The sequence below is a fragment of the Polypterus senegalus genome, chromosome 2, assembly GCF_016835505.1.
Source record: "Polypterus senegalus isolate Bchr_013 chromosome 2, ASM1683550v1, whole genome shotgun sequence".
Classification (NCBI taxonomy): Eukaryota; Metazoa; Chordata; class Cladistia; order Polypteriformes; family Polypteridae; genus Polypterus; species Polypterus senegalus.
Window position 1 is genome coordinate 128,376,511 of NC_053155.1, and position 23,212 is coordinate 128,399,722.

The 23,212-nt window shown below is 33.9% G+C and overlaps 1 protein-coding gene across 3 annotated transcripts in view; it reads right to left on the minus strand.

Annotated features, from left to right (window-relative positions):
* prdm15 (PR domain containing 15) overlaps positions 1–23,212 on the minus strand; it is a 133,683-nt gene that overhangs the window by 82,879 nt on the left and 27,592 nt on the right. For 2 of the 3 annotated variants that reach the window (XM_039744577.1, XM_039744576.1), the window contains exons 2-8: positions 23,073–23,119; positions 22,173–22,266; positions 12,056–12,209; positions 8,348–8,500; positions 7,106–7,208; positions 1,736–1,828; positions 1,435–1,533 (exon numbers count right to left, since the gene is read on the minus strand). In XM_039744577.1, the coding sequence (XP_039600511.1) occupies positions 1,435–1,533; positions 1,736–1,828; positions 7,106–7,208; positions 8,348–8,500; positions 12,056–12,209; positions 22,173–22,266; positions 23,073–23,109 (733 nt within the window). In that variant the 5' untranslated portion in view covers positions 23,110–23,119. The remainder of the gene's footprint in view (positions 1–1,434; positions 1,534–1,735; positions 1,829–7,105; positions 7,209–8,347; positions 8,501–12,055; positions 12,210–22,172; positions 22,267–23,072; positions 23,120–23,212) is intronic. The other variant, XM_039744578.1, reaches the window with a different exon arrangement.

The following is a 23,212-nucleotide window of genomic DNA, read 5'->3' on the forward strand; positions in this document are numbered from 1 at the left end:
GAAAAGTTGATGCACAGCGAAAAATACCCCCCTACTTATATCAGTTAAGCCACCTAATATCCTAAAGTCATAATTGCTTTAAAGTTGCTAAAGCTGTATATATTGCAAAAAAATAATTAAGGTGATTGCATCTTTCAGGATTTCAAATGAGATCTTAAAAAGTTAAGAAACTCACTCTATATCTGGGATTTTTAAACAGACTACAAAACTTTCAAAAATCAAGCATCAGAATATGTTTGCACACCATTCTTAATGTGATGGGTTATATGAAAGATCCAAGCAAACCTTAAAGCAGATACTGGTAATAGTAATATCCACTAAGTGAAGAGATGGGAACCTAATTCTTTCTTTAATCTTGTTTGCTTATAGAGGGGTACTACAAGCAACCACAGGGGAATTTTGGGTTGCTCTGTTAAAGGCTAAAATGAGATATCCAGAACTATGCTTAGGAAGGCTGGGAAGCACAGTCAAACATTCAGACCAACATTTTGGGACATATCACTCAATTAACAGATAGATTAAAAAAGCGGAAACCACCTAGTAAAACAGAATACACAGTCGATGCAGTCAAGGTTGTACAATTAGGGTATGGATTTAAAACCTGGAGATCAGGTCGAGGTACTGGTCTCAACCTTTCACTATAAACTTTTAACCCACTGGCAATGGTAATTCTTATTATAAAATAGACCTAGAAGAGTAAAACCCAATAGAAAAAGTAAAGGGCAGAGCTAATTGCATAATGGGGCTTCTTCCTTAGGTCCCTAGGATGGCTCAGGTTCAATTTCTAGATGCCTGACTGGGCTCTATCCAGTTACACTGGTTTAATGCCTCATCCTGAAGATGTGCATGGAAGGGCAAAAAATATTTCCAAATAGGCTCATTAAGAGTGCATCATGAGATGTAGTACTGTTTTGTATAGTGTTGATCCCTTTCTTGTACAAGCTCTCTAACATCACATACTGAGCTAAATAAATTGTAATGAATACTGTAATAAAGAAACATACCTAAATTATAACTGAATTCAAAGTGTTGGGATTATAGGTTTAAAGGGTTCTTATTACATGTACAGTAAATGTTGACAAAAATAAAAGAAATATACAAAGGTGAGCAAAACCAGTGCTGGGCAAGTTGGTTCACATTACACCATCAAAATAACAAAACATTTCTTTTAATAGTTCACTAAATTAGTGACATTACTGCTATGAGAAAACATGAAAACCAAAGGGTAAATGAATAAAAATAAAATACAAAGCACACTTATTAAACTGTAGTGTATGTCCTTGAGCTATTATTTGTCAAATTTGTCTGCCTTAATTTGCAACCTTGGACTGTTACAAACTTATAATTACATACTATTAATTAAATTTATATACTAGTAAAAAGTCACTCTGTATAGCAAAAACCTACTGTATTTTGCCATAAGCAATTTCTTACCAGTAAGAAGTTGAGGCTCCTGGAAAATACAGGAACACACTTTGCATGCCCACTGGTTACATTCAACTTCTTGGACAACACTGCTAGTTTGTACATCAGCTTTGAAAAAGAATCAAGCATTCAGGAACAAAAAACAAATAGAAAAAAATATATATAAGTGACTGCTAGGGGAAACATTTCAAGTTTTCAATGTCACAGACTTTCCCTGGAAAACTAAAGTTTTAAGGAAAATAAAAGAAGAATTTTATTTTGAAATTTTAAATGGGTAATTAATTCTCAAACAGGAAAGTAGCTTTCTCACCAGGAGTATCGCTGATAGTGTTGTTCAAAGCTGCTGTGGATCTCTCCATATCTTCCCCAGCTAATTCATGCTTTAAAGGTGAGGTTCCAGTTTCTAATGAAAATACAAGATTTTATGTAAATATATATATATATATAAATAAATAAATATAAATATTATATATATATATATATATATATATATATATATATATATATATATATATATATATACACACACACACACACACACAGATATACCCAGTTGTTTTAAAAACTTGAACCTACTTTTGAGGTATTTATATATAATTGGCTGCAGATACAGTAAATGAAAGATTAGGTAATATTCGTAAAAATGAACTTGCATGTGGAAAATTAATTACTGAAAAGTTGCCTAGAAATAGTATAAATTAAAAGCCTTTACAGTCTGATTAGACAGCAGTGTTTCAAAACAATAATAACAATATTTATTTATATAGCACATTTTCATACAAATGATGTAGCTCAAAGTGCTTTACAGGATAAAGAAAGAGAAAAGGACAAAATATTAAAAAAATAGACAATGATGTACTAATTAACATTTAATAAAAGTAAGGTCTGATGGCCAGGGAGGACAGGAAAAAAAAAAAACTCCAGATGGCTGGAGAAAAAAAAATCTGCAGGGGTTCCAATGTCATGAGACCACACAGCCCCGTTTAGGCATAAAAGGGGTTACCCATCTGTCATGATGCACAAATCAAACTTCAAGAAAAAAAAATCATTTAGAAATACATATATCAATGCAGTTGTGAAAATACAGAGCAGATTTGAAAAGCATATTTACAAAATTTTCTGACAAAAAGTAAGTCAGAAAACAAACACAGTTGTGCTCTATTTTTAAACTCAAATCTCACCAATTAGATCAGAGCTAAATTTATCTTGTCATGTTCCAAATGCAATGTACATGTGCTTGCTATAATTTGGTGGGATCAAACCTGAGTAAACTGTTAACTTTGTGCCTGCATAAAAAACTAATTATTTCCAACAATCTCAGCTATTAAGACTCCCTGTAGTATTTTAACTAATGACCCAAAAGCAATTAATTCAGAGTTTGCAGCTTTTTATTCAATGCACATGAAGTAAACACAGCTATTCATGAAATTAATTACTTCTTATCTAACTTAAATGTCTCTTGTTTATCTACACTAGAAGGAGCAATGCTAGATGGTCAAATTTACACGAAGCTAAGTAATAATAATAAAAAAAAAAAACGTAGGTTATATGGATGATCTCCTAAATCGCTATTACTCTTTGAAAATAACTTTTATCATGGTTTTTGATATGCTAAATGCAATTTCAGATGGACCACTGGGGGACCCCACATTAATATGACAGTAATCTAACTCTGCATTAGCTACAGAACTTTATCTCTTATACGTTTAGATAATTGTAGTTTTAGCAAGTTCCTAGCTAAGAACCTGGCATGTGTAAACACTAAACTGGGTAATCCAGATCAGGCTGGTTTCACAAGCTCTAAATTAGCATATGACAGTACATGTAGATACATATAATGGATGGCTTCTTTAGTACCTGTATCTACTGTAAGCAGCTTTTTTCTAATTGAGAAAAAAATTACTTAATTTAATTGTCTTACTGTGGAAAATGAATTTAATTATAGAAATTGGAATTATTTATAGTGTTCTGAATCACATTGGATTTTTATTGAGATGGAAAAAAACAGAGTATGGTAATTTGTCATATATTATTTTCACTAATTTAATACATTCCACCTCCTTTGCACTCTGCATCATTATTTTAGCCACTGATCAATGAAATTCACAACTAAGTGTTAGCTATGTCCATATCGTCTAAATATATTTTCCCATACACAGATTACTTTTATCTTTAAGAAATGCTGAAACTACCCACAGATGTTAAAATTGTTTAAATTTCACAAGACTGTATCATGTTATCAGTTCAATTGGACTAAATGGGTATTGTTCTCGGTCAGGATTAACCCTGATTTGACAGGCCTGTCAGTTTTTTTTTTCATTTCAGGTATTTCAGTGTCAAAATTTCCACCCAGCTCTCTCATAATGTGGTATCTAATAATCATAAAATATTGATAGACATTAGCTAAGAATGGTCTGCTTTTGAAACCTCACTTCCAGTTTGGATATCTGCTATTAAAACAAATGTATCCCACAGTTTAACTCTGCCTTCCTTCTTTCCATTGCAAAATTAATTTGAAATGGTCAGAAATCTTATGTGTAACGGCATGTAAGAATTAGCTATTTGGTAGCATTGGAAGTTTCTATAGACTCACATTTTCTTCATGAGTTGCTTTTTGTTAAGTTAAATCTTGCAGAATTTGGGACTAATTATTTCATATGACCTGCATATTTTGCTCATTGTAGACAAGAGAGAAGGATGAAACCTAAAATGGGATAACTTTTACTCCTATTTACAATAATTCAGACTTACTGTTTGGGGGTCAAATGTGCATATGAGTTTTCTTGCTGAATAGCTGGATCTGTAAATTGAACAATATGTTTGAAAAGGGTGTTTGGCTACACACCTTCCAGGAAACTAAGCAGTTATATATTTTTATCCTCTTCATTTGATCTTTGTTCTCCAGTTATATTCTGCTCTAAAACTGTGTTGCTTCCTGTTTAAACCCTATTTCCTTTTCTTTGCACAAAATTTTCTTTGAATAAGTGAACCATTTCCTTATTAGACTCATCTTTTTGTGACTCTAATTATGATGACTTGTGTAATCCATAAATCTGGCCATGTGAGCTTACTTCTGAAAACAACCTCCACCCCTTCTGCTGAAATACTACATTTAAACTGTCCAGTTATGCTTAAGAAACTATCTATAAATATGCACAACTTCATTGGTTATGTCAACTGTATTTTACATCATGGCAAAGATTAGATGTGAAAGTTGTTCAAGATTAACCATGTCATCTATGTTCTGACAAAAGGGTAAGCTCATGCATATATACTGTTTTTGATCCAATGGTTTCTTATTTTGGGAAAATGTTTTGTTAGCCATGTTAAATATTATTAAATACAATCTCCCCATATCTACCTCTCCACTATCTCTTTCAATGTAGTCTATCTATGTCAGGTAATACTGCTGCAAAATTTTATTGAGCCTCTTTGAAGAAATTTCCAGGTCAACTGTTTCTCAGGCATTGTACACCAGATTTTATTATCTGGATAATTTAAAAGTAACCTCAGAAAGAATTAATGATGCTTCAATGACAGCTTTAAATGGGCGGCAATGAGGAATAAGGGTCTTCAAGGAGAAGCTAAACTCTTCTTCCCATTTTTTTCTTATAGAACTACATTCTTAAATATTTCAGCACTCCAGGATAGCGTAGGATGGGGTGTATATATTTTATAAATAACAGGTATTTAAAAAATGAGGACAAAAATAATCACAAAAAAGTGTATGATATTCTTATTATACAAACACAAACGTTATTACATTTTAACTAGGTAAGGCAAGTTGTTGGAACAGGCCACATAATTATGTTATATTAGTAAAGGAAAAGCTTGCAGACCAAGGATCAGTTTCAGAGGATTACTGAATCACTTGCTGGATGCTGGCCAGCAAGTGTCTTTGGCCTACAGCAGTCTGCCACACTATCTTAAGATTTGGTTCCTGCCTATGCCCAATGCTGTTAAAACAGGCTCTGGTTAAACAAGAATTTATTAGAATAAACTGAAAATGAATGAGTCACTTAATAACTGAATATGCCTATAACATCCAGCTAATAGTTCTTATGAAACTGTAAAACTAAATTCCTTCTGTAAACCACATATTGATGTTTTTATTAAATTATTTACTGAAGATGAATATCAGTTATGAGACACCAATTTTCCAGAAAGAAAAGAGCTAACTGAAATCATTAGGATGTGTCACACTAACGTATAACCACCCAGTTAGTGGGTTTTTCAAAACCTGCTATAGTTTGCAAAGAAATGTGAGTTTATTATGAAATCAATTGCAGATATGTTTTCTTTACTAAATTTATCATTTGCACACATCTGCATAAATGCCCTAAGACACCATTTGTAACAATCACATATTATGTATTTTGCATATATGTTGTCTTTCCTTTTGGCTTTTCTATAAAAATCAAGTCTCACTGTTAGTGACAGTTTTGGGTTACATTGTTGAGTACTGAATAAACAAGTCTTTACATTTCTTGGAGAAGAGTTTTATAACAGTTTCCTTAGAAACAGCCACACTTGTTTATTTTCCTTTTACCCTTAGCTAGCAAAGTGGTTTGGATGTAATTTTTGCACTCCACCTATTGTGAAGAATAGAGAATTATTATGAGAATTATGATTTTAGTGTCCCAGAGAAAACAAGTGATCAAACATAAAAGAGACTAACAAGGATAAGAATGTTAGCTAGCTCAATTTGAAAAATGAAGCAAAGACACAAATACTGACACCTAAAAGAGCACATTCTGAAGACAGTGTGCTAGGACTGGATGAGCCATCCATATTAGAAGGCCACATTATGTTCAACCAGTTTGGTTTACTAGAATAACACAAAATACAGTAAAATGTACAAAGTGTGTCACTTATGGTGAAAGAAGTTTATATTAGGAAAACAAATCTGATTCAGTATTATTTGTCTTGGATCTAATTATAGTGATTCTAACAGGAAGAGCAAAGCTCTGTTGCACTCACACTGCAATGCTCACCAGAAAACAGAATGAAGAATTTCAGTTTTACTAGTTAAAAATTTAAATGTTAAATTATTTTTAAAATTATAGCTAAATAGTGTTTAAGTTGTTTTAGCCTCAAACAGCACTTCATGCATACGCCTTCATTTGCTATGCCCAATTTGAGTCACTCCACTATTTTCTATAGCATAGCCTTTGCTTAAATACACTTAGTTGTTGCATATTTTTAATCAGTTAATTATAGAATTAAAGGTCTTCTAGGAAAACAGTTAAAATATACTTACTATACTGATGCCTGCGCTTGATGACTCTCAACAGAATTTTTCATCATTTAAACTTACGTTTTATATAGGAATCAGACAGCACACTCAGAATAATTGTTTATGAGACTAGGAATTAGAGCACACTTAGAATAGTTGTTTATTAGACTACTCTTGAAATCTATACTTCTCTTTGATACATTAAATAAAAAAAATAGTGCTACATAGATTTAGATGGTAGTCGCATTGTGCTGAAAAAAAATCAGTGATTGAACTAATTTTAGCACTGAAGGTATAGTACTTTATGTGATCCTTCAATATCAATAAACATTTTATTCATCACCTCTGTTCACCACCCACAAAGAACAAGTACCACACATTGGCTACCCTTGATGTTTCTGCCTCTTTTTAATACTACAAACCAAAATGTAGATTTTCATTCACCTGCAGTTAATGGTGTGACAGTGGGTTTCAAGAGTGGCTTTTCCATCCTTTTTGCATAAAATGCTCCATACCAGACACGCAGCTCTGCACCAGGCTGGATATCCTGCAAAACAGGAAAGCGACAGCTAGTTTTGTTGAATATAGTGCATTGCACAATTACAAAATAAAAAATTATAATAACAATCACAGTCACATTAGGCATTATATCAATTTGAAAATGTTGGCACTAAAAGTCCAAGACAACAATGAAACCAACATGCAGCACAGACAATGTGACCGCAATGAATGGAAACTAAAAAGTTGAAAACCCAAGAAGTATTCATCGTGCTGTGGTCCTCAGTTTAAATCATGGTGATCCACTTAGGCTGCAGTTTTTTGTTCCATACTCTATTTTTAACTAGTGAGTCATTCTGCCACTAATTAATCTTAAGGTTAAATTAGCATTTATTTCTCATTCTGCACTCAGAACAGTGTAGCAATATATGATTAAAGTGTATTATAATGTAGAAATTTGGTATTTTTACATGGTTTTAAATGCTTAACTTACTTTTGTCATTTTCCGATTAATTCACCTCTTTGCCGAAGCATTTGATCCTTTAACAGGCTTTTAGTAATGACACTTAATGACAAGAAGAATATACACCCAGCATAAACAACACTGAATGCTGACAGGCTATTGATACCACTAGTGTGTTGGACCTACTAGAGTGGCCATTAATAAATAGCTTAAATAAGTTAAATTAAATAACACATACAAACATGGAATAAACGTTAGGAAGATTAGGCAATGAAAATCATAAAAACCAAGTTAAAAATACCAAATTATCTCCATGCAACATACATAAATGACTGCTACAGTCCAATAAAAAATTAGCAAACCCAACTTTAGAATTTCTGTATTGACACCAAAACACAGAAACTGGGAAATAACAGCTTGATTAATTAAGTTTGGAACCAAATATAAAGCGCAAGTTGGTTTGGATGAAATCCCCCAAAATGTGCTCCCAGAACTGAACTTGAGAATCACACCTATAGTGCCCAGTTCAAATTTTACTTCTTAATAAAATGTTTGAAAGTGCTAGGAGACTACTATACTGATAAATAAAGTGATAATTTTCTAATAATAAATATACAATAAAAAATAATTTTTTAAATAAGTGTCTAATAATTTATTAGGCTGTATTCTGTTTAATGCATCTACTGTCCATACTGTAAGCAAAATATCGCTGGCTGAGTTCTTACCTGAGATGTTGTAAAATAGATATCATTGTCTTGCTGATAAGCAGTCAAGTTCTGATGTTTGTAATCTGTTGCTGGTCGAACAAGCATCATCCAATTGCAGTCATCTTCATTACTAGTGTCAAAAGAAACAACAAGGCCATCCTTTTGGAAAATCTGAAAAATGTTGTAAATGTAAAAAATTATATGTAAAAGATATTTATATATTTTGTTTAAAAACATAAAGTTAAACTTATACCACATTTTTTAAACATTATAAAATTAAAGAATCATTACAATTAATTTTTGCATTCATAAAATGGAAAAAACAATACATTGTTATTACTCAGTGTCTAAAATATATATATACACAGTCAGAGATTAATGTCCATTAGTAACACTGCAACCCCCAGGTTGAAGACTATGCTGTTCAAGACCTTATGGAATGGGTGGTGAAAGATGACTTTAAAGGCTATTATGCTTGTTCGTTTGTTTGTACTACATATTGTTAAGGAAACCTACAGGCATTCTCAACAGCATCCTAAAGAAGCATCATAAAGGGTAGACATCAAAGAAGCTCAGTGATCTCTTTTCCAGACTTACTCATTCAATACACTTCCTACAAGTATGCCCCATCAATTCAAATGCCAGCAACTTCAGCATGCTGCCTTTACCATGTTCATTAATAATTGTCAAATACAGTTACTTAAGGAAGAACTATTAAACTGCTAAATCCCTGCTACTCTCATAGCAAATTTATACAAAATACCAAACAGTTTGAAATGTGGGAAAAACGTTATCCAACTATAGAGGAAAAAAATGCCTTAGACATTTTTTAGATATTGATTTGCCTTTTTCTAATATTTCACCCAGCAGGTATGGGATTTCCCATGTAAAGTGAATGAATTTATGCTTAATATTCTTCTCAATTCTTAAATAATCATATACCATTCTAACACACTTTAGATTATATTACACGCATATTTCAACAGTCCCATTTGCGCAGCAAACCAAAATGAACTATTAGTTGGTCTGTATTAAAGCCCTGCTGACAACATGCATTTTATGGTTTTGTGTCTCAAAATTAATTTGTCACAAGTAAATAATAATTTTGTAAAACTGTGAACAGCCATAAATATATAATTATATTTACATCACAAAGAAAATACTCTTCATTAGCAGTACAAAAGCAGTAATTTGGAATTAAAAAGAATTATAAACTTGACAGTATATGCATTATGTAACATAACTATATCATAATCTCATTATTATAGTTTTCAATAATCAGCTATTTACTTGCTCCTTATGTTTATAACTGCAAAGGGGAAAGTAAGTTGCATGTGGGACCCCCAACAAAGTTTTGTTTTGTGGAATTCATTTCAGTATCATGCACTCCAGCTGTTAAATTATTTTCATTTTTGTGCAGCTGTCACAAACCTTTGAATGGCTTGTTTTGCCTTGTGTAGTTGTGTTATATACAATACAGTTATGGCCATGATTCAGAACAACTTGTCTAAGGAGATAAGTAAACACATTTTTCCAAATATTCATGTCTCATTACGCTTGTGTGCCTTTTCTAGCATGCCCTTAGTGGCATAGGTTCAAACTTGACAATCATATATATTGTATGTAACACAAATCAGAAGATGATGACAATTTCCAATGTTGCTTCACTGATTTGGCCGTGATATGGTGCTCTCTATGCCATGTAGGGTCAGGCTATCAAATCTGCCTCCTAAATCAAATGATCAGTCCAAACAATGTGCTGTCAACAGAACATATAATGATATTGTTCTTACTAGATTTGCCTGTACAATAATATAAAGAGAGAATATATTGCGGGGCTGTAGAAATAGCCTTAAAAGACAATATTGCTTAAAAATTCCAAAGATGAGGCTTTGTTGTTTGTCTTTAAGCTTGTTAGTAAAACTATGTGAGATTACACATACTGAGACCTTTAATGTTTAAGACAGGCTGGCGATGATAATTGCACTAAAGACTGGGCAATATTTAGTACATAGCATTCTAATATCATTCAAATGCTGATCAACATTTTCAAAAATAATGTCCAAGATTAGAGAGACGGACTGACTCACTAAACTGATAATTTAATATGTGAGCTAAATGCATAGAGGGAACACAGACTATAGCAGTTAATGTAAGAAATTAACAGTTTATCTAGTCAATTCAGGCAGTCAAACTTAAAAGGCACTGAGTAGTATTTGCACTAATTATTCAGAGCTATTACAATTTTTTTTGGGCACAGGCATTATGGTAGATTCCAAAAGCCTATGACTATAGAAGTTAACTGTTAAACACCATTGTCTACCCTCTTTAAGTTGATGTGCACTTTTTGGTCTTTAAAATGTAACACTGTTCACAGGTTGAGTTGATGGAAGGCTCTGCATTTTCAGCTTCAAAAAAAAGTGTACAATTTTTTACACTTGTCTAATATTGAGGTTTCAGTTTTGGAGACTTCATGCTCTAATTACAGCCCCTGTTTGTGCTTGTCTTGTTCACTTCTCATATTTAAAACAGAATTTTTGTATAATTCAAAGTCACCAGAATGAAATACAGTAGTCTGATTTAGTTATGGAGAAATAATCACTAACCCAGAATTTATAATTTGTATATTACCAGATCTAACAGTACATGACTGACCATATATACTCAGTAAGATCAAGTCTTTCAATATATTTTAATTTTTAGTTTTTGCTCATCTATACTACTACAGCTTCTAATGCTACTGTATCTGACCACTTTTACTTTATTAGTGTAGTCTTTATTTTTAGTTCAGAAAAGTTAAGCCAAACTATAAAGGTGTAGTCAGACTAAAGTCATTAAAAGAGTAGTAGTAGTAGTGGTGGTAGAAAATTCACAAGATGGAAGCTGAAAATCCTTTGGTAGCATTTTTTTTTAAAATTGTGCATATGTATAATGTTTATTTTTCTAGATGACAATTTAAAGATCATACAGTCCTGCTCCAGTGTTAACCTGTAAATAAATAAATCCAATACAATACGCTGAAGGAAAACCTGTACAAAAAGCAGAATGATGAATGTGTAACATTGAGGAATTACAGACTTCATGTGTAAAATTTGAAAAGAACTTTGTTTATGCACCAACTGGGGGCACAATAAGTAAAGTTCTCTAAGGAAATAGCAGAATATTGTTTCTTGTGCTAAATGATTTAGAGTGCCAAAAAGCATAACTGATAAGATTCTCACCCAATCTGAAAGAAAACATAAGTTAAATTGTGTGCATTTTGCAAAGATAAGCATCATAATGAAAAATTACATTTTCTCATATCTATATATTCTACAAATGCCGGTTATCTTCTTCCTGCTATTATCAAAGAAGAAACTATTGTCATAAAATATATACAGAAACAAAAATTTCATTTTAAATGCCAAAACACATGATTTAGTTTATATTAATATCTTTCAATAATTAATAGTGTTTAAAGAAATTTTACAGGTGAAAAGGGTATTTTTATTATATATGTATTTAGACAGTTACCAGATTAAATTACTACCTTGAAATTCATACAATAATACAGTGGTGATGGCGAACTTTACCTAGTACTTTACAAAGACTGATACTGTGTTAAATTTGAAATAATTCATGTAAACACTTCCATAAAATGATGTTTATATTACAATATCTTAAGTAATTAGACACACATACAAATAACCTTCATATAAAGAAACTAAAAATTGCAAATCCTCCCACCTTTAAGGAGAATGTCATTTCCTTTTCCAGCTTTGCTACTCTCTTGGCTTCAAAGGGTCCAAACTGTGTTCGTTTTACAAGCTGAGTCAACACAAAGACTCCTTCCACTTCATGACTAATCTTCTTTATTTCCAGGCTATCTGGCAAAGATGATCTATATTTTGATGAAAAATATAGATGGTCATTTAGGTAATATGCTAAATTTGTCTGTTTAGATTTATAACCACTTACATTCAGAATATTTAGTTCTACCTGGTAAACTGCAGCTTTTATTCTGATTTCTTCAACAGCAGAAACGTTTTTTCACTTACTATTTTAGAACAAATGTTTAATCATCCACAATTTTGCCAAACACCCTTCCAAGATCCTATGTATATTACTTTTAAATCATCATTATTACACTACAGAATGTTGACTAAAGGGTTCAATTTTCTCTTGACATGTTTTCTTGATGGGTGACTTAGCAGTAAGGAATATACAGTGCATCTGGAAAGTATTCACAGCGCATCACTTTTTCCACACTTTGTTATGTTACAGTCTTATTCCAAAATTGATTAAATTCATTTTTTTCTCAGAATTCTACACACACACACACAAACACCCCATAATGACAACGTGAAAAAAGTTTATTTGAAATTTTTGCAAATTTATTAAAAATAAAAAAAATTGAGAAAGCACATGTACATAAGTATTCAAAGCCTTTGCCATGAAGCTCAAAATTGAGCTCAGGTGCATCCTGTTTCGTCTGATCACCCTTGAGATGTTTCTGCAGCTTAATTGGAGTCCACCTGTGGTAAATTCAGTTGATTGGACATGATTTGGAAAGGCACACACCTGTCTATATAAGGTCCCACAGTTGACAGTTCATGTCAGAGCACAAACCAAGCATGAGGTACAAATCTAGGGAAGGTTACAGAAAAATTTCTGCTGCTTTGAAGGTCCCAATGAGCACAGTGGCCTCCATCATCCATAAGTGGAAGAAGTTAGAAACCACCAGGACTCTTCCTAGAGCTAGCCGGCCATCTAACTTGAGCAATCGGGGGAGAAGGGCCTTAGTCAGGGAGGTGACCAAGAACCCGATGGTCACTCTGTCAGAGCTCCAGAGGTCCTCTGTGGAGAGAGGAGAACCTTCCAGAAGGACAACCATCTCTGCAGCAATCCACCAATCAGGCCTGTATGGTAGAGTGGCCAGACGGAAGCCACTCCTTAGTAAAAGGGACATGGCAGCCCACCTGGAGTTGGCCAAAAGGCACCCAAAGGACTCTCAGACCATGAGAAACAAAATTCTCTGGTCTGATGAGACAAAGATTGGACTCTTTGGTGTGAATGCCAGGCGTCACATTTGGAGGAATGTGGAGGAAACCAGGCACCGCTCATCACCAGGCCAATACCATCCCTACAGTGAGGCGTGGTGGTGGCAGCATCATGCTGTGGGGATGTTTTTCAGTGGCAGGAACTGGGAGACTAGTCAGGATAAAGGGAAAGATGACTGCAGCAATGTACAGAGACATCCTGGATGAAAACCTGCTCCAGAGTGCTCTTGACCTCAGACTTGGGCGACGGTTTATCTTTCAGCAGGACAACGACCCTGAGCACACAGCCAAGATATCAAAGTAGTGGCTTCAGGACAACTCTGTGAATGTCCTTGAGAGGCCCAGCCAGAGCCCAGACTTGAATCCGATTGAACATCTCTGGAGAGATCTTAAAATGGCTGTGCACCGAAGCTTCCCATCCAACCAGATGGAGCTTGAGCGGTGCTGCAAAGAGGAATGGGCGAAACTGGCCAAGGATAGGTGTGCCAAGCTTGTGGCATCATAGTCAAAAAGACTTGAGGCTGTAATTGCTGCCAAAGGTGCTTCGACAAAGTATTGAGAAAAGGCTGTGAATACTTATGTACAGTGATCCCTAAATATATATAACGGATTTTTCACTGGTTCGCGGATTTCTGTGGACAATGGGGCTTTTAATTTATGTTACATGCTTCCTCAGTTTGTTTGCCCAGTTGATTTCATACAATGGACGCTATTGGCAGATGGCTGAGAAGCTACCCAATCAGAGCACGTATTACGTATTATATAAAACTCCTCAATGATATACGATATGCTTCCCGTGCGGTGCTTCGCACACTTCAAAGCTCTAACAGCCCGAATTAATTTTTGATTGTTTGCTTCTCTCTGCCTCTCTCACTCTCTCTGACATTCTCTGCTCCTGATGGAGGGGGTGTGACCAGAGGGGCTGTTTGCTTAGAAGATACGGACGCTCCTCTAAAAAAATTTTGAAAGACTACCTTCACATTGATCCCTTCATTGCGGCGCTTTATCTCGGTGCTTCGTTTACTTAAAAGCCCAACAGCTCTATTGATTTTTGATTGTTTATTTTTCTCTCTCTCTGATATTCTCTGCTCCTGATGGCGCTCCTTTGAAGAGAAGATATGTTTGCATTCTTTTAATTGTGAGAAAGAACTGTCATCTCTGTCTTGTCATGGAGCACAGTTTAAACTTTTGACTAAAGGGTGTTATTTCATGTCTAGAGGGCTCTAATAATGCTAAAAAACGTATTTAAAAGGTTGTAAACAGGTTTTCTATGCTCTAACTGCGAAAATATTAGATTTATAAATAAAGAATCCTACTTCATGGAAATTCATTTATTTGTCTGGAGTGGATTAACCGCGATAAACGAGGGTTTACTGTATAACTGTGCGGAGAATATTTATAACAGTGTGGGAGAGTTTCTAAGGGCTTAAAATATATAAAAATAACCATACAAACATATGGTTTCTACTTCACGGATTTTCACCTATGGAACGCAACCCCCGCGATCGAGGAGGGATTACTGTACATGTGATTTCTCAGTTTTTCTATTTTTTTAATAAATTTGCAAAAATCCCTGTATGAGGCCAATTTCCTGCCCTGTGCCCAATGTTACTGGGATAGATGCCAGCACTGCACAACCCAAATTAGAATAACTGGGTATAAGATCTTAATACACTGATACTTATTGTCTAGATAAATATGTCTGACTTGATGGATGACTGGACTTAGAAGTGTACTTACATTAGGTTAGGTTATGTAGTGTTTATTATTTTAGAAGGAAATTTTTTTGAAGCAGGCAAGTACAAAACATAAGGCATTGTTACACAGATACAACAAAATAAGCCAAGGCACAATAAGTGACAATTAGTGATATCATATATACACAAACAACCAGGATTTGAACAAAGAAGAATAATAAATTTCAGTATTCAGCAGAATCACAAGTAACAGAATTCAAAATGGTTATAGCTCTGGGAACAAAAGAGTTTTTAAATCTGTTGTTCTTTACACTTTGAACCCAAATCTGCAGCCTTACATTAACTTAAATGTCCATTAAAGTCACCTTTAAGATGGTGCTGATTTTAAAAATGAATATATGAAAGTATTGAAACAAGAGACTGGAGAACCTAACACCAGAGGCAGGTAGATAAAGAAAATAAAGGACAAACTTAGTTGCTCAAAATTTTACATGCTCCTTTATCCATCCACTGGCTTGCCATATTTAACACAGGATTTATTGGTTCTGACTTATAATTCTCAGACCACCAAATGAGGTTGATCACATTCCTGCTGCAGTACAGCATGCAATTAGTGATAGCTGTCCTTTGAAACTGTTTACTGTGGCTGCAAAAATTATTAACCTGTATTATATTTCTTTAAATTTTATAATGTTACATTATGTGATGTTAATGTGTATAACTGAACTCTGCACAGATGTCATACCCTACATTTGGAACACAAATAACAAAGAAATGACCCATGTATAAGCTTCAATTGAAAAGTGAAGCTGATTATGTGCACAAGGTGGAATCTCCTGACTTCCATTGAACAGACACTGAAATAATAACTTGCGCTCATCCAACTAGAAACAGTCTAACTGGAATCAGTGCAACACTTGTACTAACATGCCAAAGGCTGTTAAATAAATAAATTACCAGGGCTAACCTTCTTATTATGGCAAATGAATTTAGCATTCTGTTAAAAATCAATTCATTTTCATACCACATGCTCCCCATTGACAGGGTCACACTATTATAACTTTTATATTAAGCTCTGCTATTATATCATGGAGACAAAGAAAATTGCAGCTCAGAATTTTTAAATGTGCATTAAATGTTTAAAGAAATTGCTGTTGTATGCACAATTTTAAGGAATAAAATAAAACTTGGCTGTGACTGTTTAATCAACTATTAACACTTTTCGTTCCAAAAGAACACTTTCAGAGTGACTATTCCCCTCTGTCTTGTGGAAAATGGAGAAGGATACATTCTAATAGACTTAGTTTATATTATTGCTCTTGATGGCTAATCTTTACTTCTCTAATAGACTAATACAACATTTCAAAATAAGCTTAGGAACTGTCAAAAACAGTTCTGAGTATTGAAAATAATTAACATGGAACATGGAAACAAATCATTATTTGCTCATCATCAGTTCTAAAAAATGTTGTTACTGTATAGAAAATGGAAGCTACTTACTTAAATCAATCATAAGTTGATAAAGTGGTTTAGGTTTAGTGGTTTTTCATCGGTCAGTAATATTTGGTATAACACTTTTGTATTAGAGAGTGCTTGGGAAAAACACAATGTTAAATTATTAAAATCCAATAATAAATTCAGTAATGTCAATGATAAGCAAATCTCTCTATTTGCGAGCAGGGGGCAAAACCACCTAGTTTAATAAAATATTAAAAGTTTTTGAATGCTTTCATACATCCATACATGCAGATTATGAATAGTCAATATTATACTATCAATGATGATAAAATATAAATTAGTTAAACAACACTTTTAGCAGACAAACAGCACTATTAAAAAGCCTACCGAAAGACTTTTCCTTCCTCGCCAGTTGAAAAAATGTAACATCTCCCGACCTTTGCTTGAAATGTTTGATACAGCAATAATACAGAGCACACCAACAATTTTACAACCTGGTACTGTACCATCACTGAACAAAATTGGTAAAGGCTGGAGAGAGTGGTGAAAACTGTTTCAATAACCTGCATGGCAGATGGCTTCGCAGATGAGCTAACAATACGTCTTTGTTTAATTGATTTCTTTCAGGCAGACAGTTTAGATCTCTCTCTACCAAGGCACTTTGCCATTGTAACCATTTTTGTTCTTTCAAGGTAATTAAGTTTTAAAACTCTGGACTTCCTTTATAATGTATCAGGTTTTGATTATGTTTATGCATTGTTTAAATCTTGTGTTGTGTGATGTATTCCTCTTTAGTTGTATCATGTGATTACTGTATTGTATTTGTCTAGGCATTAATATTTTGAATTGTTTGTACTTTTGTGATGCACTCTATACAGTTGTGTTTTATGCTATTAAGTCTGTGTTGCTGGAACAAGGAGAATTAGACAGCAATAAACTTAAATTTTACTTCAACTTCAATTGAACAGGCAGTAACTTATTTTAGCTTAATCAAGAATGGTAGAACTTTTAGGCACCTTTAAACATTAGCCTTAATTAAGACGTATATGGCAGAAGGTAAACTTTTCAGTGGTTTACTTGGTATAATAAACTTCATTCATTGTGAAATGTTAGTTTTACTGATCGTTTAATTATCAGTAAAGTAATGGGGACTTCAAACTCAAAACTTTAAGACTTAAACATCTTTCATAATGATACAGATTTTGTGTCAAAAATCAACTTTGTGAAATAATTTTATTTTTTTCAGAAAAGCCACAAATCACAAGCTTAAGTATATGTCACAAAATCAATTCATTCAAAAGTGATTCTATATGGAATCATAACTGTCATTGTATGACCTGCAAACATCAAAGCCTACAAATTTAAAATGATGTTAAAGTCTGGAAACATACACCATTGTCTAACACCATTCTATTACTAATAGTTAATTGATGGATTCCTCAAGTATAAGCTAGTGGTGACAATATTACATTGTTTAAAATACAAGTATCCTAAGTGCAGTAACTGCTCTACCTTTAGAATGACCAAGGTGGCTCTGTGATTTCTAAAATATTAGAATTTTTAAAAATTCCTTAGTCCAGTTTCAGGTACAAGGAAACAATAACTGACTAAATGCTGCTAGGTGCTGTGAATTTATCATACACATGCTATAAGAACATAAGCAAACAATCAGATGAAAATAAACTACTGTTAAAGATTACATGATTTGTTTAATACCGTCCTTATAAGTTCTAATTAACTAATACCATCTTCTTAAGTTGAAATTAAATGATTCATCTTTAAGAAGTCCAATACAGTCCTATTACGGTCTTCAAACAGAAAGGAGCAGAAATCCCTGATTATATAACTGAAATGTATTAAATTAGGAAATCTGCCGAGAAATCTTCCAGTGCCTTCAAAGCTCCACAAAGCACAGAAGAGTCAACTGAAAAGCTTGAGGGAAAAAAAGCACTGCTTCCAGTTTGTATAAAACTGATAAATCGTCCAAAATCTAGAACTATGAAAGGAAAAGTGCTATACAAGGAGTCTACCATGAGACCTTTGGTGTCTCTAAAGGAACTGCAGCGTTCTATGACTGACATAAAAGGAAAACGAGTTCACTGGCACATCACAATTCTGTGCTTCATAGCAGACAGGCAAATGAAAACTAGTGCTGGGATACAAAATAATAAAGAAAATTCTTAAATGATCTGTTGCATGGCAAGTAACCTGAACTGGTACTGCTGGCTGAGTACTATGTCTTATTAAATGTTTATTAATGTAAAGAGGATTGCAATAAAATGGATAAATAAAGGTTAAATTTGAACATCGCACTTTTAAAAGCTTACACATTCTCACTATTTACTAATTAGCTTCTCATCTCTTTTAGACTATTCAATGTCAATGCAAAATAGCCTTAAATATGCATATACCATATACTCCCTACTATGGTGAAGGGAGGATGTGCAAAGTTAGATACAAAAAACATGTCTGTGGAGCTTATGCAAAGCCTAAAATATTAAGAAAAGCTATTTCACATATTAAGAGTACAATATAGAAACACAGCTTTTACCTTATCTTGTCATTAGAAAACTAAGGTAAAAATATTGTGAAATATGGCCCTTAACAGGTATGACAAACAAAAAAAACAAGTAAACTGTAGATGCAAAGCACTTTGTTGTTCATTGGTGTAGTCCACTTACTTCCCTTCAGTTAACTTATTGCAAGTTTTGTGTTCAGATGTTGCTACAGTCTAGCCACACTACTACTGAGGCCTCTACTCTCAAATATTTCATTGCTATCCCATGTGCAGGTTTTTTCATTTAAGCCACTGAAGTCTGTTATTCTGTCAGGGTGCTCTTAACACTGTCACGAGTAAAATGGAATGTAGTCAACAAACAGGCATCCTTTCCTTGTTGGGATGAAGAGTTGAAATAACTGAACAGCCTGAAACAAGTGGAGAAGACATGATGCATTGAAAAATGATTCAATCTTGATTATATGTGTCCCTAACAATGGGAGTTCAACTGTTTAAATACAGTATGTTCATGACACATAAAGACTTTTAATTAAAAGCAAAATATCCTTCAGAAAAGCAAATGCTATGCAAATCACAGACTTAGCTCTCTTAGAACTCTTAATGAATAGCTGATGATACTGATGTCTGCTGTTGAGCAAGGGACTTGCAGTGAAAATATGCATGAAAAAGAGCCCACCATTTCAGAGAGGTACCAGCTATTATTATTTGCAACCGTCGTTAGTTGTAAATAAAAAAGACAGATGTAGACACAGTCACTGGAAGATGAAACACAACACAGTCTGTAGCTGCAGGATGAGAAATTATACTTCATAATGGCAGATTAATTTGTTTATGGATGGCACAAAGAAGAAAGAGCGGGAAATTGAGACATTCAAGTTTCTTAGATAAGGCCAGATAGAGAAACAGTCATTAGGATCAGAGAAAGGTATTTGTTTCAGTCTTTTTAAGCTTCATTGTTGCTGCATAAAATCAATGAAGCAAAAAAACATATTATAATCCTTTTAATTTTACAGTTCTTATGAGCATCATATACAAGAAATCTGGTTTAAGGCCTAGCCTGTATCCTTAATGAGGAAACACATTATGAGTCTGCATTATACAAAAGGAGTTATCAAGTCAATCTCTCAGGCACAAAGTTATTAATCCAGGAATTTCTCTAAGAATTAAATAAAGTTAAAAAGAAAATGATTGTTTAACACTTTCAAGAATTCTGGAAGTGTGCTAAGAGGAGATAAAAATAAGTTAGCGGGTGGTGTGTTGAAAGTTAATCCTTTATAACCCTTTTTTCAAGGGTGGCAGAGACTTAGAAGAATACTAGCTGGCACTTGCCAAAAAAAAGTGTCTTTATAAGATATTTCTTTTTTACTTCTCTACCTTTTCCACAGGGGTTAACTTTTTCTCAATTAGCAGATTAGGAACCCAGGAACCCATCGTTTATGCCATTCTAAGCAAGGCTGAGATAAAGGAAAATAGATCACACTTACATCTTCCTTCCCTCTACAAATGAATCCTAGAGCTTCTTGTCAATTCTAGCTTACTTAAAGTATTACCACTTTTGTTAAGAATGTTCACTGTGTTCTTGATCATGATAGCATATAAAAGAAAATTTGATTTTGATTTGAGTTATGATCAATCCTTATTGGATAGTAATAATTACATATAAGTAAGCAATATGGAACAATCTCTTGACAAACTATTCATTAATTATAAAGTGTTTGGCTTTCAGTGGACTAAAGATATCATCTATGATCTAAGTTCCAGGGAAAAGTTTTAAAGTGGATTAGAGTGGAAACGCATATCTGAACAAAAAACAATTATTTAGACTATTGGGTTTCCTCCTTGGCACACATTTATCCTACAGTATAGTGCGAACATTCCAGTTCCTCAGTTTTCTGTTTTGTGAAGTATTCTGTGCTTTGTAGCTTGTTTGGAAAATCACAGTTTATTCTATGGCACACAGGTATTGTGTGGTATAGATGAATTCCACATTACAGATGTAAGACATGAAGACTACTGTTTTTGAACAAAGTTATGTTTTACCCTCCATCTGGGTTGCTTTCTTCACATTTGCTGAGAACTTGAAGAAAGGTAAGGTGTGGTAAAAAGGTAGCTGAATGTTTTCATCAGATTTTATAACACTGCTGATCAAAACAAACCCTTAAATCCATAGCAGTCAAACTGGTTGTTCTTCAGGGAACAACTTTGGTATGTTGAGCATTGCATCCAGATGCTGGACAATATACAAGCTGTGACAGGTACAGACTTACAGGAGTGGGACCATAATCCTGCTCAGCAAGTCAAGAATAACTTCCATGCCCTGTCTCTACTCTGAAATACCATTAGAGAGGGGACGCTGGGAAGGGAAAAAGAGGTTGCCTTTCTGATTAAAGTAATTTATGCATGGTTATAACATGCCTGTTGTTTCATCAAAGAAAGTGATTGGAAATGTGGTTTTGTGTTAAACTGACTGTGTTATGTGGTGGAATGATTGTTGCTGCTGTCCTTATTTTGTATGTCTGTATTATTTTTTACAAGTAAAAGTGATAAGAAATCAAATTATATGCTACAGTAAAGTAAATATACTAAATGTTACTATGGCAGAAACCTTTAGTTCCATGTAATGTCTCAATCCACGTAATTTATTTCAAGAGTTGTCAGCAAGAGGTCCATCCATCCATTTGTTTTTAAACTGACTGATCCAGTTCATGGCCGTGAGGGCCTGAGCCTACCCAGGCAACATAGTGAACAAGGCAAACCAGGTTTGAATAGAACACAAGTTCAACAAAGGACACATTCATACTCATATCCACACTATTACCAATATCAGACCAATTTAAAGTCACCATTTAACTTAACATACATAAAATAGAGTACAAAAAAAATAAGAGTATTCAACAAAAAGAAACAATTCCAGAGAAGTGAGGAAACAAACCATCTATAAGAAAATAGTTTATATTAAAAAAATAAAAATATCTATCACCCAAGTGTTTACAGACATACAGTAAATAAACTATGAAACCTAATTTATATTCTTTGGTGAAAATGTAACTACACAATGGCATATATCCTTTAAAGAAAATCAAGAAGTATACTTTAAGTAATTAATTGAACACGTCATCCAGATAACTTACCTTGCTCTGCTCAAGACAAATGAATCCTTTACTTTTACAACAGGTCCCAGGTCCGGACACTCCGAGTCATGGTACTGGCCACAGTCATCACACCCTGCGAAAATTGAAATTGTGTTTTTCTGAAAGGAGTACATGGACAACTGGCTAAGGTGACCATATAGATCGATACAACAATAAGTGTCAATCATTATTAAAACCTCTAGACTCTATAATCAAGCGTTGCTGCCTCTCAATTAGGAGACCTGGGTTTGCTTCCCGGTTCCTCCCTGCGTGGAGTTTGCATGTTCTCCCTGTGTCTGTGTGGGTCTCCTCTGGGTGCTCCGGTTTATTCCCACAGTCCAAAGTCATGCAGGTTAGGTGCATTGGCGATTCTAAATTGTCCCTAGTGTGTGCTTGGTATATGTGTATATATGTGTGTGTGTGTGCGCCCTGTGGTGGGCTGGCACCCAGCCCAGGGTTTGTTTCATGCCTTGCGCCTTGTGTTGGCTGGGATTGGCTCCAGCAGGCCCCTGTGAACCTGTAGTTAGGATATAGCGGGTTGGATAAAGGATGGATGGACTCTATAATCTATTAAGTATAGTACCAAACAACAATATGATATACCTTTTGGTGTTAAAAAAAAAAATCAGTGCTGTTCAATTATTTGCTCTGGAGGTATTAAAATATCAGCTAAGCTGGTACAATAATGTGACAGAATATAATATTCTTCGATTTATGTTAAAAAAAGCAAAGTGGTCCTAAAAGTACTAACATTGAATATTTAAAAAAATCTAAAATGCACCAATTGCGAATGAAGATAAACAATTGATAATGAGGAGATTATGTTAAAATATTTCCTGTTTTTATCCCTGTTCCAATAGCTTTGCAACCATAAATGAATAACCCTGGATGTATACTTACATACAAACAATGATTCATCCTCAACATTTTCGGTCATCTTTATTTTTCTGCAAAAAAAAAAAAACTCCTGTTGACAAAACAAGATCATATTTAATACATTATTAAAAGAAAGCATACAACTGTCAGTGTATCTCTCTCTT